At 49.2% G+C, this 13485-nt stretch overlaps 1 protein-coding gene across 5 annotated transcripts in view; it reads right to left on the minus strand.

The window, feature by feature from the left end:
- The window catches only part of LOC140410710 (ectonucleotide pyrophosphatase/phosphodiesterase family member 3-like), a 280597-nt gene that overhangs the window by 211393 nt on the left and 55719 nt on the right, over positions 1-13485 (minus strand). For 3 of the 5 annotated variants that reach the window (XM_072499147.1, XM_072499150.1, XM_072499152.1), the window contains one exon: positions 1148-1180. The exons of the other annotated variants lie outside the window; for them this stretch is intronic. In XM_072499147.1, coding sequence (XP_072355248.1) covers positions 1148-1180 — 33 coding nt within the window. The remainder of the gene's footprint in view (positions 1-1147; positions 1181-13485) is intronic. 5 annotated transcript variants of the gene reach the window in all.

The raw sequence follows: 13485 nt of genomic DNA on the forward strand, positions 1-13485 counted from the left end.
CAACCTGCAACCTCACACTTTTGAGTGTCTGGAAACAACGGTTTTGGATATCATTGCAAATGTAGGCTTGGACCTCAAACATTGTCGTAGCCAGGGCTTCGGTAATGCCAAGTATATGCCAGGAAAATATTCTGGTCTACAAGCAAGACTGAACAGTGCTAGCCCCTGTGTATTATTCATTCCATGTTCCGCTCACTCCCGCAATTTAATCTGTAATGCAGCTGCTGAATCCTGTGAGGAACCTGTACATTTTTTTGACTTTTGTTCAAACGTGTATTCCTTTTTTTCAATTCCCACACATCGGGGTGGAATATGTTAAAATCACACTTGGAGCAGTCAAACGGTAAACATTTGACGGTCAAAACAATTTCTGACAGTCGGTGGTCAGCTCGTGCAGGTGCTGTTTTGGCTTTGAAAATCACCTTTGTTGATATAAACAAAACCTTATCAGACATAGCCACATCAAATTCAGAAAAAAACACGTGAAAGCTGAAGCAAAATCCTTAGCTGAGAAGTTTCAAAAGTATAATATTTGCTGTTTTTACTGTTTTGTGGAACTGTTTACTTCAAGGAACAAATGCCGCCAACAAATCGCTGCAAAATGTTAATCCAGCTTTACTGAATGCTGCACAGTTATTAGTCAGTTAAAAAGTTCTGTCATGGAAGTTCGAAATGTCCATAGCTCAGTGGAGATCAGAGGAATTAACATTAGCAAATAATATAAGTCCCTCTGATGATAAGTGTACAATACGCAAGAAGTTATTTTTTCGATTAAATTAGACAATGAAATCACTAAAACGGAAATAGAAGATCAATGTTGAGACTGTGAATGTTGTTTGGGACACGGTAATGGTGCAATTGCAGAGCAGAAGTCAATCTCTGTACAAAGCTGTTGATCTATATGTTGAATTTCAACAGTAGGTTTGGATGAGATGCTAAAGCCACTGCAGTAAGAAATTAAGTGAATTCTGTCAGGAGGACATAGACACAAATCTTTTTAATGAAGTGAAACAATTCATTCAGTTCATTTATAATGATGAGCTCTGTGCTTCGAGATCACCCACTAATTAGCACAGACTTGTACGTGATGGTTTGCAGACAACCTTAGCAAATGTAGAAAGCATTATGAAAATATTTTTAACAATACCTGTCACAAATGCTTCCAGTGAATATTCTTCTTCTGTATCAAAAGAAGATCAAAATTATTTGAGAAGTATGATGAGTCAGGAACATTTGACAAGTTCAGCAATACTGACGAGCAAAAGTGCATCTTTACATGATTTTACCTACAATTATGCAATTGATGATTTTGTATATAATAAGTATGGCAAAATGGACCATTGCGAGTCTGATATTGTGGCTGCAGCTGGTCACATGCTGATAGTTGTAACCACCATCGCTGTCAAGACTGGCCAACAGAAATTATCTTCAGGACAAAGAATGGAACCCTGCAGACAGAGCCACTGATATTGCACTTGGACTGGACATCCCACCCACATGAATTTACAGCCATAACGGCCGGGATTCTCCAATCCAGCGGCCATGTTCTGACGCCGGCGTGAAAGGTGGCGCGAGCCACTCCGGCGTCAACAGGCCTCACCTGGCAGCTATCCACCCCTTACCAGGGGCTAGTACGGCGCCGGAGTGGTCTCCGCAGTTCCGGTACCCGAAAGCCGGCGTGCCACGGCCGGCGCGAGTTCGCGCATACGTTCCATGGCCAGCGCGAGTTTGCACATGCGCGTGGTTCCCGTTTCTGCGCCGGTCCCCGGGCAATATGGCAGAGCCCTACAGGGGCCTGGCATGGAGGAACATAGGCCCCCACGGAACTAGCCCGCCCGCTGATCGTTAGGCACCGATCGTGGACCAGGCCACCGTGGAGGGCCCCCAGGGTCGGACCCCCCCCCCCCCCCCCTCACCCTCACCCCCAACTAGGACACCCCCCACAGACAGAACTCCGAGGTCCGGCCGGGTGGACCATACGTAACCCAGCGCGGGGTCGGAGAATCCCGGCCAACCTCTTTGATTTTGTGAGAGGAAGTAAGGAAGTTAATTTTTGACGCTGATGAGACTGTGAAATATACTGAATGGCCTGTGCTGCAGTGATGCAATCGGCTGATTTTTCCATCTCGTTGCTCATTAGCAAGCGCCATGTTTGCTCGCCTCAAGATACACACAGCAACATTGGCTGTCTATCCTGTCATTCTGACAATAGGTAGTCTTGGATTTCAATGCATCAATTATTCATATAGGCATGTTTTTACAAGTTGAAAAGAACTAAAACAATGATAAATTTGTGTATTGTTGTGGCTTGTGCCTCTGCATTCTGCGGGGCGAGGGAGGGCAGAGTCGGAAGGAGCGTAACATCATGAGGGGAAGAGTGTGACATCATTGTAGGGGAGGAGCATGATATTATTGGGGGGCCCCAGAAATGAAAGTCAGCGTGGGATGCCACAAAGTGTAAATCCACCACTGAGTCAGGTTCCACTGCCTCACTGTGGTGAGATTTGAACCCATGTCCCCGGAGCAAAGTGCAGACCTCTGGCTTACTAGTTGAATGACATTGCCACTATGCCACCATCTCCTCCTGTTTCAGTTGCTTGTTTTGCCTGAAACAAAGAGCAGAATTCTCCCAGCTGGGACTAAGTTTCGCAGAGGGGCAGGAACCAGGATTGTTTTCCACTGTGGAGGCTGGCAGAAACCATTCCATATCATCTAGTCCCAACCTCATTTTGCACTGAGTGCTGAATTTGGTGTTTTTTGAGTGCGATAGTGAGAGTTTGGTGACCGAGGGAGTGCTGAATTTGGTGCTTTTTGAGTGCGATAGTGAGAGTTTGGTGACCGAGGGAGTTAGGTGAGGAGGGAGTAAGGTGCTCCTTTCATTTTGTTTCCGACATTTCCGCAAAGAGTGCGAAGAGAGCCAGGAGTTTACAGGAAGTGTAGCTGACTGGGAGCAGAGTCGGAGGGCGGAGGTCTAGTTAGTCCACACAGCAGCTATATTCTGTAAGGTAAGAGGGGATGGAGGCTAGGCCAGTTACATGCTCCTCCTGTAGGATGTGGGTGGCGAGGGATACCACCGGTGTCCCCACTGACTATACCTGCGGGAAGTGCACCCAACTTCAGCTCCTCAAAGACCGTGTTAGGGAACTGGAGCTGAAGCTGGATGAACTTCGGATCATCCGGGAGGCAGAGGGGGTGATTGAGAAGAGTTACAGGGAGGTAACCACACCCAAGGTACAGGACAAGAATAGCTGGGTTAGTGTCAGGGGGAAAAAAACAAACAGGCAGAAAGTGCAGGGATCCCTCGTGGCCGTTCCCCTTCAAAACAAGTATACCGTTTTGGATGCTGTTGGGGGGGATGACCTACCGGGGGAAGGCCCTAGCAGTCAGGTCTCTGGCACGGAGTCTGGCTCTGGGGCTCAGAAGGGAAGGGGGGAGAATAGAAAAGCAATAGTTGTAGGAGATTCAATGGTTAGGGGAATAGATAGGAGATTATGTGGTCGCGAGCGAGACTCCCGGAAGGTATGTTGCCTCCCAGGTGCCAGGGCCAGGGATGTCTCGGATCGTGTCTTCAGGATCCTTAAGGGGGAGGGTGAGCAGCCAGAAGTCGTGGTGCACATTGGTACCAACGACATAGGTAGGAAAAGGGGTGTGGAGGTAATAAACAAGTTTAGGGAGTTAGGCTGGAAGTTAAAAGCCAGGACAGACAGAGTTGTCATCTCTGGTTTGTTGCCGGTGCCACGTGATAGCGAGGCTAGGAATAGGGAGAGAGTGCAGTTGAACACGTGGCTGCAGGAATGGTGTAGGAGGGAGGGCTTCAGGTATTTGGATAATTGGAGCGCATTCTGGGGAAGGTGGGACCTGTACAAGCAGGACGGGTTGCATCTGAACCAGAGGGGCACCAATATCCTGGGAGGGAGGTTTGCTAGTACTCTTCGGGAGGGTTTAAACTAATTTGGCAGGGGAATGGGAACCGGATTTGTAGTCCAGCAACTAAGGTAGCCGATATTCAGGACGCCAAAGGATGTAATGAGGCAGTGGGGAACGGAACACTGACAAAGGAGAGTATTTGCAGGCACGGAGATGGGTTGAAGTGTGTATACTTCAACGCAAGAAGCATCAGGAATAAGGTGGGTGAACTTAAGGCATGGATCGGTACTTGGGACTACGACGTGGTGGCCATCACGGAAACTTGGATAGAAGAGGGGCAGAAATGGTTGTTGGAGGTCCCTGGTTATAGATGTTTCAATAAGATTAGGGAGGGTGGTAAAAGAGGTGGGGGGTGGCATTATTAATTAGAGATAGTATAACAGCTGCAGAAAGGCAGTTCGAGGAGTATCACCCTATTGAGGTAGTATGGGTTGAAGTCAGAAATAGGAAAGGAGCAGTCACCTTGTTAGGAGTTTTCTATAGGCCCCCCAATAGTAACAGAGATGTGGAGGAACAGATTGGGAAACAGATTTTGGAAAGGTGCAGAAGTCATAGGGTAGTAGTCATGGGCGACTTTAACTTCCCAAATATTGAGTGGAAACTCTTTAGATCAAATAGTTTGGATGGGGTGGTGTTTGTGCAGTGTGTCCAAGAAGGTTTTCTAACACCGTATGTAGATTGTCCGACCAGAGGAGGGGCAATATTGGATTTAGTACTGGGTAATGAACCAGGGCAAGTGATAGATTTGTTAGTGGGGGAGCATTTTGGAGATAGTGACCACAATTCTGTGACTTTCACTTTAGTAATGGAGAGGGATAGGTACGTGCAACAGGGCAAGGTTTACAATTGGGGGAAGGGTAAATACGATGTTGTCAGACAAGAATTGAAGTGCATAAGTTGGGAACATAGGCTGTCGGGAAGGACACAAGTGAAATGTGGAACTTGTTCAAGGAACAGGTGCTACGTGTCCTTGATATGTATGTCCCTGTCAGGCAGGGAAGAGATGGTCGAGTGAGGGAACCATGGTTGACAAGAGAGGTTGAATGTCTTGTTAAGAGGAAAAAGGTGACTTATGTAAGGCTGAGGAAACAAGGTTCAGACAGGGCATTGGAGGGATACAAGATAGCCAGGAGGGAACTGAAGAAAGGGATTAGGAGAGCTAAGAGAGGGCATGAACAATCTTTGGCGGGTAGGATCAAGGAAAATCCCAAGGCCTTTTACACATATGTGAGAAATATGAGAATGACTAGAGCGAGGGTAGGTCCGATCAAGGACAGTAGCGGGAGATTGTGTATTGAGTCTGAAGAGATAGGAGAGGTCTTGAATGAGTACTTTTCTTCTGTATTTACAAATGAGAGGGGCGATATTGTTGGAGAGGACAGTGTGAAACAGATTGGTAAGCTCGAGGAAATACTTGTTAGGAAGGAAGATGTGTTGGGCATTTTGAAAAACTTGAGAATAGACAAGTCCCCCGGGCCTGACGGGATATATCCAAGGATTCTATGGGAAGAGATGAAATTGCAGAGCCGTTGGCAATGATCTTTTCGTCCTCACTGTCAACAGGGGTGGTACCAGGGGATTGGAGAGTGGCGAATGTCGTGCCCCTGTTCAAAAAAGGAACTCGGGATAACCCTGGGAATTACAGGCCAGTTAGTCTTACTTCGGTGGTAGGCAAAGTAATGGAAAGGGTACGGAAGGATAGGATTTCTGAGCATCTGGAAAGACACTGCTTGATTAGGGATAGTCAGCACGGATTTGTGAGGGGTAGGTCTTGCCTTACAAATCTTATTGAATTCTTTGAGGAGGTGACCAAGCATGTGGATGAAGGTAAAGCAGTGGATGTAGTGTACATGGATTTTAGTAAGGCATTTGATAATGTTCCCCATGGTAGGCTTATGCAGAAAGTAAGGAGGCATGGGATAGTGGGAAATTTGGCCAGTTGGATAACGAACTGGCTAACTGATAGAAGTCAGAGAGTGGTGGTGGATGGCAAATATTCAGCCTGGATCCCAGTTACCAGTGGCGTACCGCAGGGATCAGTTCTGGGTCCTCTGCTGTTTGTGATTTTCATTAATGACTTGGATGAGGGAGTTGAAGGGTGGGTCAGTAGATTTGCAGACGATAAGAAGATTGGTGGAGTTGTGGATAGTAAGGAGGGCTGTTGTCGGCTGCAAAGAGACATAGATAGGATGCAGAGCTGGGCTGAGAAGTGGCAGATGGAGTTTATCCCTGAAAAGTGTGAGGTTGTCCATTTTGAAAGGACAAATATGAATGCGGAATATAGGGTTAACGGTAGAGTTCTTGGCAATGTGGAGGAGCAGAGAGATCTTGGGGTCTATGTTCATACATCTTTGAAAGTTGCCACTCAAGTGGATAGAGCTGTGAAGAAGGCCTATGGTGTGCTCGCGTTCATTAACAGAGGGATTGAATTTAAGAGCCGTGAGGTGATGATGCAGCTGTACAAAACTTTGGTCAGGCCACATTTGGAGTACTGTGTACAGTTCTGGTCGCCTCATTTTAGGAAGGATGTGGAAGCTCTGGAAAAGGTGCAAAGAAGATTTACCAGGATGTTGCCTGGAATGGAGAGTAGGTCTTACGAGGAAAGGTTGAGGGTGCTAGGCCTTTTCTCATTAGAGCGGAGAAGGATGAGGGGCGACTTGATAGAGGTTTATAAGATGATCAGGGGAATAGATAGAGTAGACAGTCAGAGACTTTTTCCCCGGGTGGAACACACCATTACAAGGGGACATAAATTTAAGGTGAAAGGTGGAAGATATAGGAGGGATATCAGAGGTAGGTTCTTTACCCAGAGAGTAGTGGGGGCATGGAATGCACTGCCTGTGGAAGTAGTTGATTCGGAAACATTAGGGACCTTCAAGCAGCTATTGGATAGGTACATGGATTACGGTAAAATGATATAGTGTTGATTTATTTGTTCTTAAGGGCAGCACGGTTGCATTGTGGATAGCACAATTGCTTCACAGCTCCATGGCCCCAGGTTCGATTCCGGCTTGGGTCATTGTCTGTGCGGAGTCTGCACGTCCTCCCCGTGTCTGCGTGGGTTTCCTCCGGGTGCTCCGGTTTCCTCCCACAGTCCAAAGATGTGCGGGTTAGGTGAATTGGCCAATGATAAATTGCCCTTAATGTCCAAATTGCCCTTGGTGTTGGGTGAAGTTGTTGAGTTTGGATGTGGTGTTCTTTCCAAGAGCCAGTGCAGGCTCGGGGGGCCGAATGGCCTCCTCCTGCACTGTGAATTCAATGATAATCTATGATTAATCTAGGACAAAGGTTCGGCACAACATCGTGGGCCGAAGGGCCTGTTCTGTGCTGTATTTTCTATGTTCTATGTTCTCATTAATTATGCACCCTCTGGTTTTGCACCGTATTCCGTGGTGGGGCGGGCATGATGGCAGGAGTCTCACAATCATATCTGTGTGCCATATTTAAATGGTGCCCCAGCCACATGTTTCTCAGCAGCACGCTGTTTATTGGAGGTGGGATTCTCTCTTCTCGCCATTTGTCAATGGGATTGTCCATTGAAGCCATCCCACGTCATTGGGAAACCTGCTCACAATACTCCAAATGGGGTCTGACCAGAGCCTTATACAGCCTCAGAAGTACATCCCTGCTCTTGTATTCTAGCCCTCTCGAAATGAATGCTAACATTGCATTTGCCTTCCTAACTGCCGACTGAACCTGCACATTAACCTTAAGAGAATCTTGAACTAGGACTCCTCAGTCCCTTTGTGCTTCTGATTTCCTAAAACTTATCCCATTTAGAAAATAGTCTCTGCCTCTATTCTTCCTTCCAATGTGCATAACCTCACACCTTTCCACATTGTATTCCATCTGCCACTTCTTTGCCCCCTCTCCTAGCCTGTCCAAATCCTTCTGCAGGCCCCTTGCTTCCTCAATACATCCTGTCCCTCTGCATATATTTGTATCATCTGCAAACTTAGCAACAGTGCCTCAGTTCCTTCTTCCAGATCATTAATGTATATTGTGAAAAGTTGTGGTCCCAGCACAGACCCTGAGGCACACCACTAGTCACCGGCTGCTATCCTGAAAAAGACCCCATTTATCCCCATTCTTTGCCTTCTGCCAGTCAGCCAATCCTCTATCCATGCCAGGATCTTACCCTTAATGGGCTCTTAACTTATTTAGCAGCCTCCTATATGGCACCTTGTCAAAGGCCTTCTGGAAATCTAAATTAGATCACGTCCACAGGTTCTCCTGTGTCTAACTTCCTTGCTACCTCCTCAAAAAATTCTAACAGATTTGTCAGACCCTCCATGCCTCCAGTGAGTCCTGAAATATCATCACCAATGCCTCCACAATTTCCGCAGCTATCTCTTTTAGGGCCCTGGGGTGTAGTCCATCCGGTCCAGGTGATTTATGCACCTTCAGATCTTTCAGTTTCCCCAGAACCTTCTCCTTAGTGATGGTCAGACTGCATACAACGATGTGGAGCACCAAAGCTCATCGTGCAGCAGGTCGTCATCATCCTCCATCCCATTGACCAGACCGGTGATACTGCGAACGCAGTGCCCCCACCCGGTAGTGCAGCAGGTAGGAAGCACGGAGGAGGTGCAAGTGCCAGGAGGAGGAGGAGGAGGAGGGGGGGGGGTGCGCTGGGAGGGGGGGGTGCATAGTAGGGGGGTGACTGAATGGGTGAATGTGTGGGGGTGGTCGGGACGGGACGGTCGAGCCTCCGGTGGCCGGCTCCTCTAATCGGTGGCTGCCAGGCCCCATGCCCTATCCATTCTGGCCCTCCTCCGTATCCTCCTCGTTGGCCAAGACCTGCCGGTGCTTCCTCCTCTTCCACCACGCCGCCCCTCTGCTGCATATTGGCGGCACTGTGACACAATGGTTAGCACTGTTGCTTCACAGCATCCCAAGTTCGATTCCCGGCTTGGGTCACTGTCAGTGTGGAGTCTGCACATTCTCCCTGTGTCTGCGTTGTTTTCCTCCGGGTGCTCCAATTTCCTCCCACAAGTCCCGAAAGATGCGCTGTTAGGTAATTTGGACATTCTGAATTCTCCCTCTGTGTACCCAAACAGGCGCCAGAGTGTGGCGACTAGGGGCTTTCCACAGTAACTTCATTGCAGTGTTAATGTAAGCCTACTTGTGACAATAAAGATTATCATTATAATGTTGTGGAGGAAGCAGCAGGCTAACACAATGTTGGAGACCCTTCTAGCGCTACACTGGATGAGCAGTCCAGGCACCTGAACCACATCTTCAGGCTGCCAATTCACCGCTCCTTCACACCCCTGGTTGCTGTATGGGCGTCATTGTAGCGGTTCTCCACGTTAGCCTTTGGCCTCTAGATGGGCGTCATCATCCATGACCGCAGCAGATAACCCGTCGCCCAGGAGTCAATCCTTCACCCAGGGGAGCGTCTCGAATGTGTCGGTAACCGTCGCACATTCCAGGATAAAGGTGTCATGCACAACGTCTGGGTATCAGGCACAGACGTGCACGATGAGCAGCTGGTGGTCACACTCCAGCTGCACGTATGTCGAGTGGAACCCCATTCGGTTAGTGAAGGATACCCCCTCGTGCAGAGATACTCGTAGGCGGATATGCATCCCCTTGATCACCCACTGGACCTGGGGCATCCCAGTGATGGTGGCAAATCCTGCTGCCCAGGCAACGTGGTGGGCTCAGTCCATATTCAGGCTAATGTATTGTGCCAAGCGGGCATACAGGGTCTCTATCGTGACGCAGATGCACCTGTGCACCAAAGTCTGCGAGATTCCAGACAGGTCCCCACTTGGCGCCTGGATGGACCCCGTCGCGAAGAGGCTCATGGCAACCGTCACCATGACAGCCAGCGATAGCTGGTGTCATCCTCCAAACCTCATTGGTTCCAGGTATCCCATGATACGGCAGAGATGTCACACAGGTCCCTCTGCTCAGCCTGTCTCTTCAGCAACACTCTTGTCTGACAGGTTCTCAAATGACAGGCGGTGCTAGTACACACGAGGCTTGATAAAGTGCCGTCTTCCCACCTTCTCCTCGGCCTGTTGGATGATCGGCTCTCTGTCCTCATGGGCTGGCCCCTGCTCCTCTGGGGCAGGCTCCTGTTCTGCACGATCCTCCCCGAGCACCTCCAGCTCATACAGCCTCAGTGCATCCGCCAGGGCTGCGGCAGCTAGGCAGATGCCAACCATTCCTGATTGGATACCAAAACCCATTCTCTGCAGGGGGTAACAGGCAGACACATTAGCATGATGAGTACTCCTGTGCCCAAACAGGTCCAACGGGCTACAGGGTGGCATTGTCCTGCACTGCAACCCCTGCCCCCATATATCGCCCTCCCCCACCCCTCCCATCCCCACCCTGGTCAGTCCCCCAGACATGTCCCCCTTCCCGCCCTATCCCTGGCCCTGCCAGTCCTGCACCAGGGAGGAGGGCTTCTGACCCCCCCACCCATTCCTGCCAGCAGGGATACCAGCCGCTGGTGCTACCCATGCCAGCAGTATTCTCTGCGGTCCCTGTCCCGTGCCCTTCTGTGGGATCTACTGTGGGCGTCCCCCTTCGATGGGCCGCGTGGTTCCCTGCCAGCAGGGTGGCACCTGTTTGTGGGGGGTGGGGCAGGGTCTGTGGGCTCTTCGGGGAGAAGCCTGTGGTGTTCTGCGACTAGGGGCCACAGTGGGCAGTCAGTGGAGCGTGCTGCACGAGGGTTGCCTTGCAGGCCGTGGAAATGGCGGTCTGTGCCTGGACACCCTGGTCCGGGTGGGGCACCCTGTCCCGACGGCCCATCCCCTGGCCGTCCCCTGCTACTTTCTCCGACCCTGGTGGACAAACCCCCCCCCCACCCGACCAGCAGCAGGACTGGCAACCCATGGGTACACCTTTCGGAACATGTCTTACCTCCTCTCGTTCCCTCAGCAGCCATGCTGCCTGTTTCCAGATTTTCAATATCACAAGTATCATGGCAGTGCGTCGCCAGGCACCAGCCTCTATTTTCGGCTGGAGCCCAATCGCATTTCCCGATTCCGGGGTGACTGGACGGAGAATCCAGCCCTTAGACTCCAGAATGGAGGATCCAGCCCAATAAAACAGGAAAGTAAGTGGCTGGATTCTCCGCTCCCTGACGGCGAAATCGCGTTCGGCGACGGGGCAGAGAATCCCCGATGACGCTGAAATCGGGGGTGGCGCTGCTTTTGCGATGCTCCGCCCCTGAAAAGCAGCATACTCGCAGAGGACACCGCACGCCGTATCCACGGCCTCTGTACGTCAGCTGAGGCCCGGCCCCTGATGATCCGCCCTCAATCGGCAGAGTTTCCGATGCCATGGGTCGCGGGTGGTCTCACCCGTCAGGAACTCAGCGTGGTGGCTGCGGACTCAGTCCAGCACCGCCACAGTCGGGGGAGGGACGATCGCGGGCAGGGGTGAACATATTAGTGATCTGTAGTGATCAGCATATCTGTATGTACATAAGGGGTTAATGTATAGTCATAACAGCTAAGTGATCACTAGATGGCAGCACTAACAAGCGGTACAAAGACAGACTCAATCTGCGTTCCTGGCTCTTTGTGTGTATTGTGACTAGTGATCAGAGGTGTAGAGAGTTAGCTCAGAGTGCAGGTGTAGTTAATCCTAGTTTATTCTTATTCAATCTTGTTTATTTAATAGCTAGTAAAAGTATTGGAGAAAACAAACTCACAAGTTGATTGTTTAGTTACTCAATCAATTATTTGATTTCATTGGACGACTATGAGCGTTAATCAACATTGAGTTTAAGAGCATCTTGTTACGAAGCAAATGAGTGACATATATTACAGTCAGTAATATAACAGGGGGCACTGTTGTGGGGCGGTCCAGGTACGCGGGCCGACCAAAGGGGGGGGGGACTATTTTGTGGGCGGCTTCCACCATGAAGCACGCTGCGGCCACTACAGGCCGCCGCTGTGCACATGCACAGCCACGGTCCCGGCAATTCTCCAGGCCGTATCGGCAGCTAGTGTGGGGTGCTCTACGCTTCCTCCCCGTTAGCCCCCAGCAATACGGGGAAATCGGTGGTCGTTTTACGCCAGGTTTCCTTCCGTCGGCGTGGGGGCATAGTCTCCAAATCGGAGAATCCAGCCCAAGGATACTGGTCCAAAATGTCGTATCCGTATTATAGCCTCCGTGAAATGTATTCTCACTTACTTTCCCTTTGTTTGATCAAATAGCAACAGGATGAGAAACAGTTGTGGGCTAAACATATTTTTTATTTGCGGTAACACTCAAGTAAACATTTGTATCATCAACATTATGGGTTTTAACTTATTGCAAATCCACTGTAAAATGAACAGCTACCACAAGGCAAAAAAAACATTTCAAGCCAGATTGTTTTCGAAAAGTCAATTAAATCCTTAAAACAGGATATTTTTTTTCCACAGAATTTGCTTTCCAAAATTGGACGTGTGCTTATGTAAGAGTCCCATTTCTTATTTATCTTGAAACCACAAGACTTATTTTTATATAGAGCTGAAAGACTGCATTTTACTGAAGACTTTCTGTGGTATTCAAACGAGGATGTGGCTGAAGGTTTCAGAATATTTGCCGTTTTACCCAATTCAAGGTTTTCTATTATCATGGGACTAATTTTAGTTTTGTGTTTCAGCCCATGGTTTTCCTTGTGGTGTTCACTCGTGAAAGGACTGAGCACCAATAACAACTTGCATTTATATCACACCTTTATATCACCCAAGGTGCTTCAAAGGAACATAATAAGAAAACAAATTCACACTGGGCCAAAGGTCAGGGGTCAAAGAAAAACTAAAAAGAGGTGTGCTTTCAGGGGTATCTTTGAAGAAGAAAAGTGAGGCAGAGACGTTATGGGAGGGAATTGCTATTTCTGCTCCTAATTCATATTTTTGTATTCATGTTCATATAATTCCAGAGCTTAGTGTGTAGGGAATGGCTAATTCAACCAGCTTGACTTCCGGTGGGGGCTGTACGTTGTACAACAGGTGGCTCCCATCTGGAAACTCTTTCTTGGACCTTTTTGGTTCGATGAACGGGCACCAAACCCGGAAAACAACACACAAATCTGACCTCCATCAATAACACAACTGATCCACCAGGCAGGACGCAAAGGGATCAAAAATAGTCAGAACAAAACCACAGCATCGGAGCCGGTGGAACTGCAGGCAACACAAATCCAAAAATGGAGGACCCTGCAGAGCCGCCATCACAGTCATCGACGGAGAGTCCGATGGGATTCATCTCGACTGAACATCAAAACACAGGGAGGCAGTAAAGGAGGACTGAATGTCAGCAATGGAGACGGAAATCGAGACTGGCCTGTCCTCCATACATGGGTCAATGGACAGGGTGGAGTGACGGCTGGAGGCCCAAGGAGCAACGATCCAGGATGTGCAAAAGGCAGTCACCATACAGGACAATCAGATCGCCTCGGAGGCCGAAATAACGTTTCTGCCGGCGAGCCAAAAGTCTCTGAAGGCCAGAATAGATAACCAAGAAAACCGGTCTCTGCGCCAAATCTTTGGATCATTGGGCGACCAGAGGGCACAGAAGGCATCAAAGAATCACAGAATAGTA

This window comes from Scyliorhinus torazame, chromosome 4 (genome assembly GCF_047496885.1).
Source record: "Scyliorhinus torazame isolate Kashiwa2021f chromosome 4, sScyTor2.1, whole genome shotgun sequence".
Taxonomy (NCBI): domain Eukaryota; kingdom Metazoa; phylum Chordata; class Chondrichthyes; order Carcharhiniformes; family Scyliorhinidae; genus Scyliorhinus; species Scyliorhinus torazame.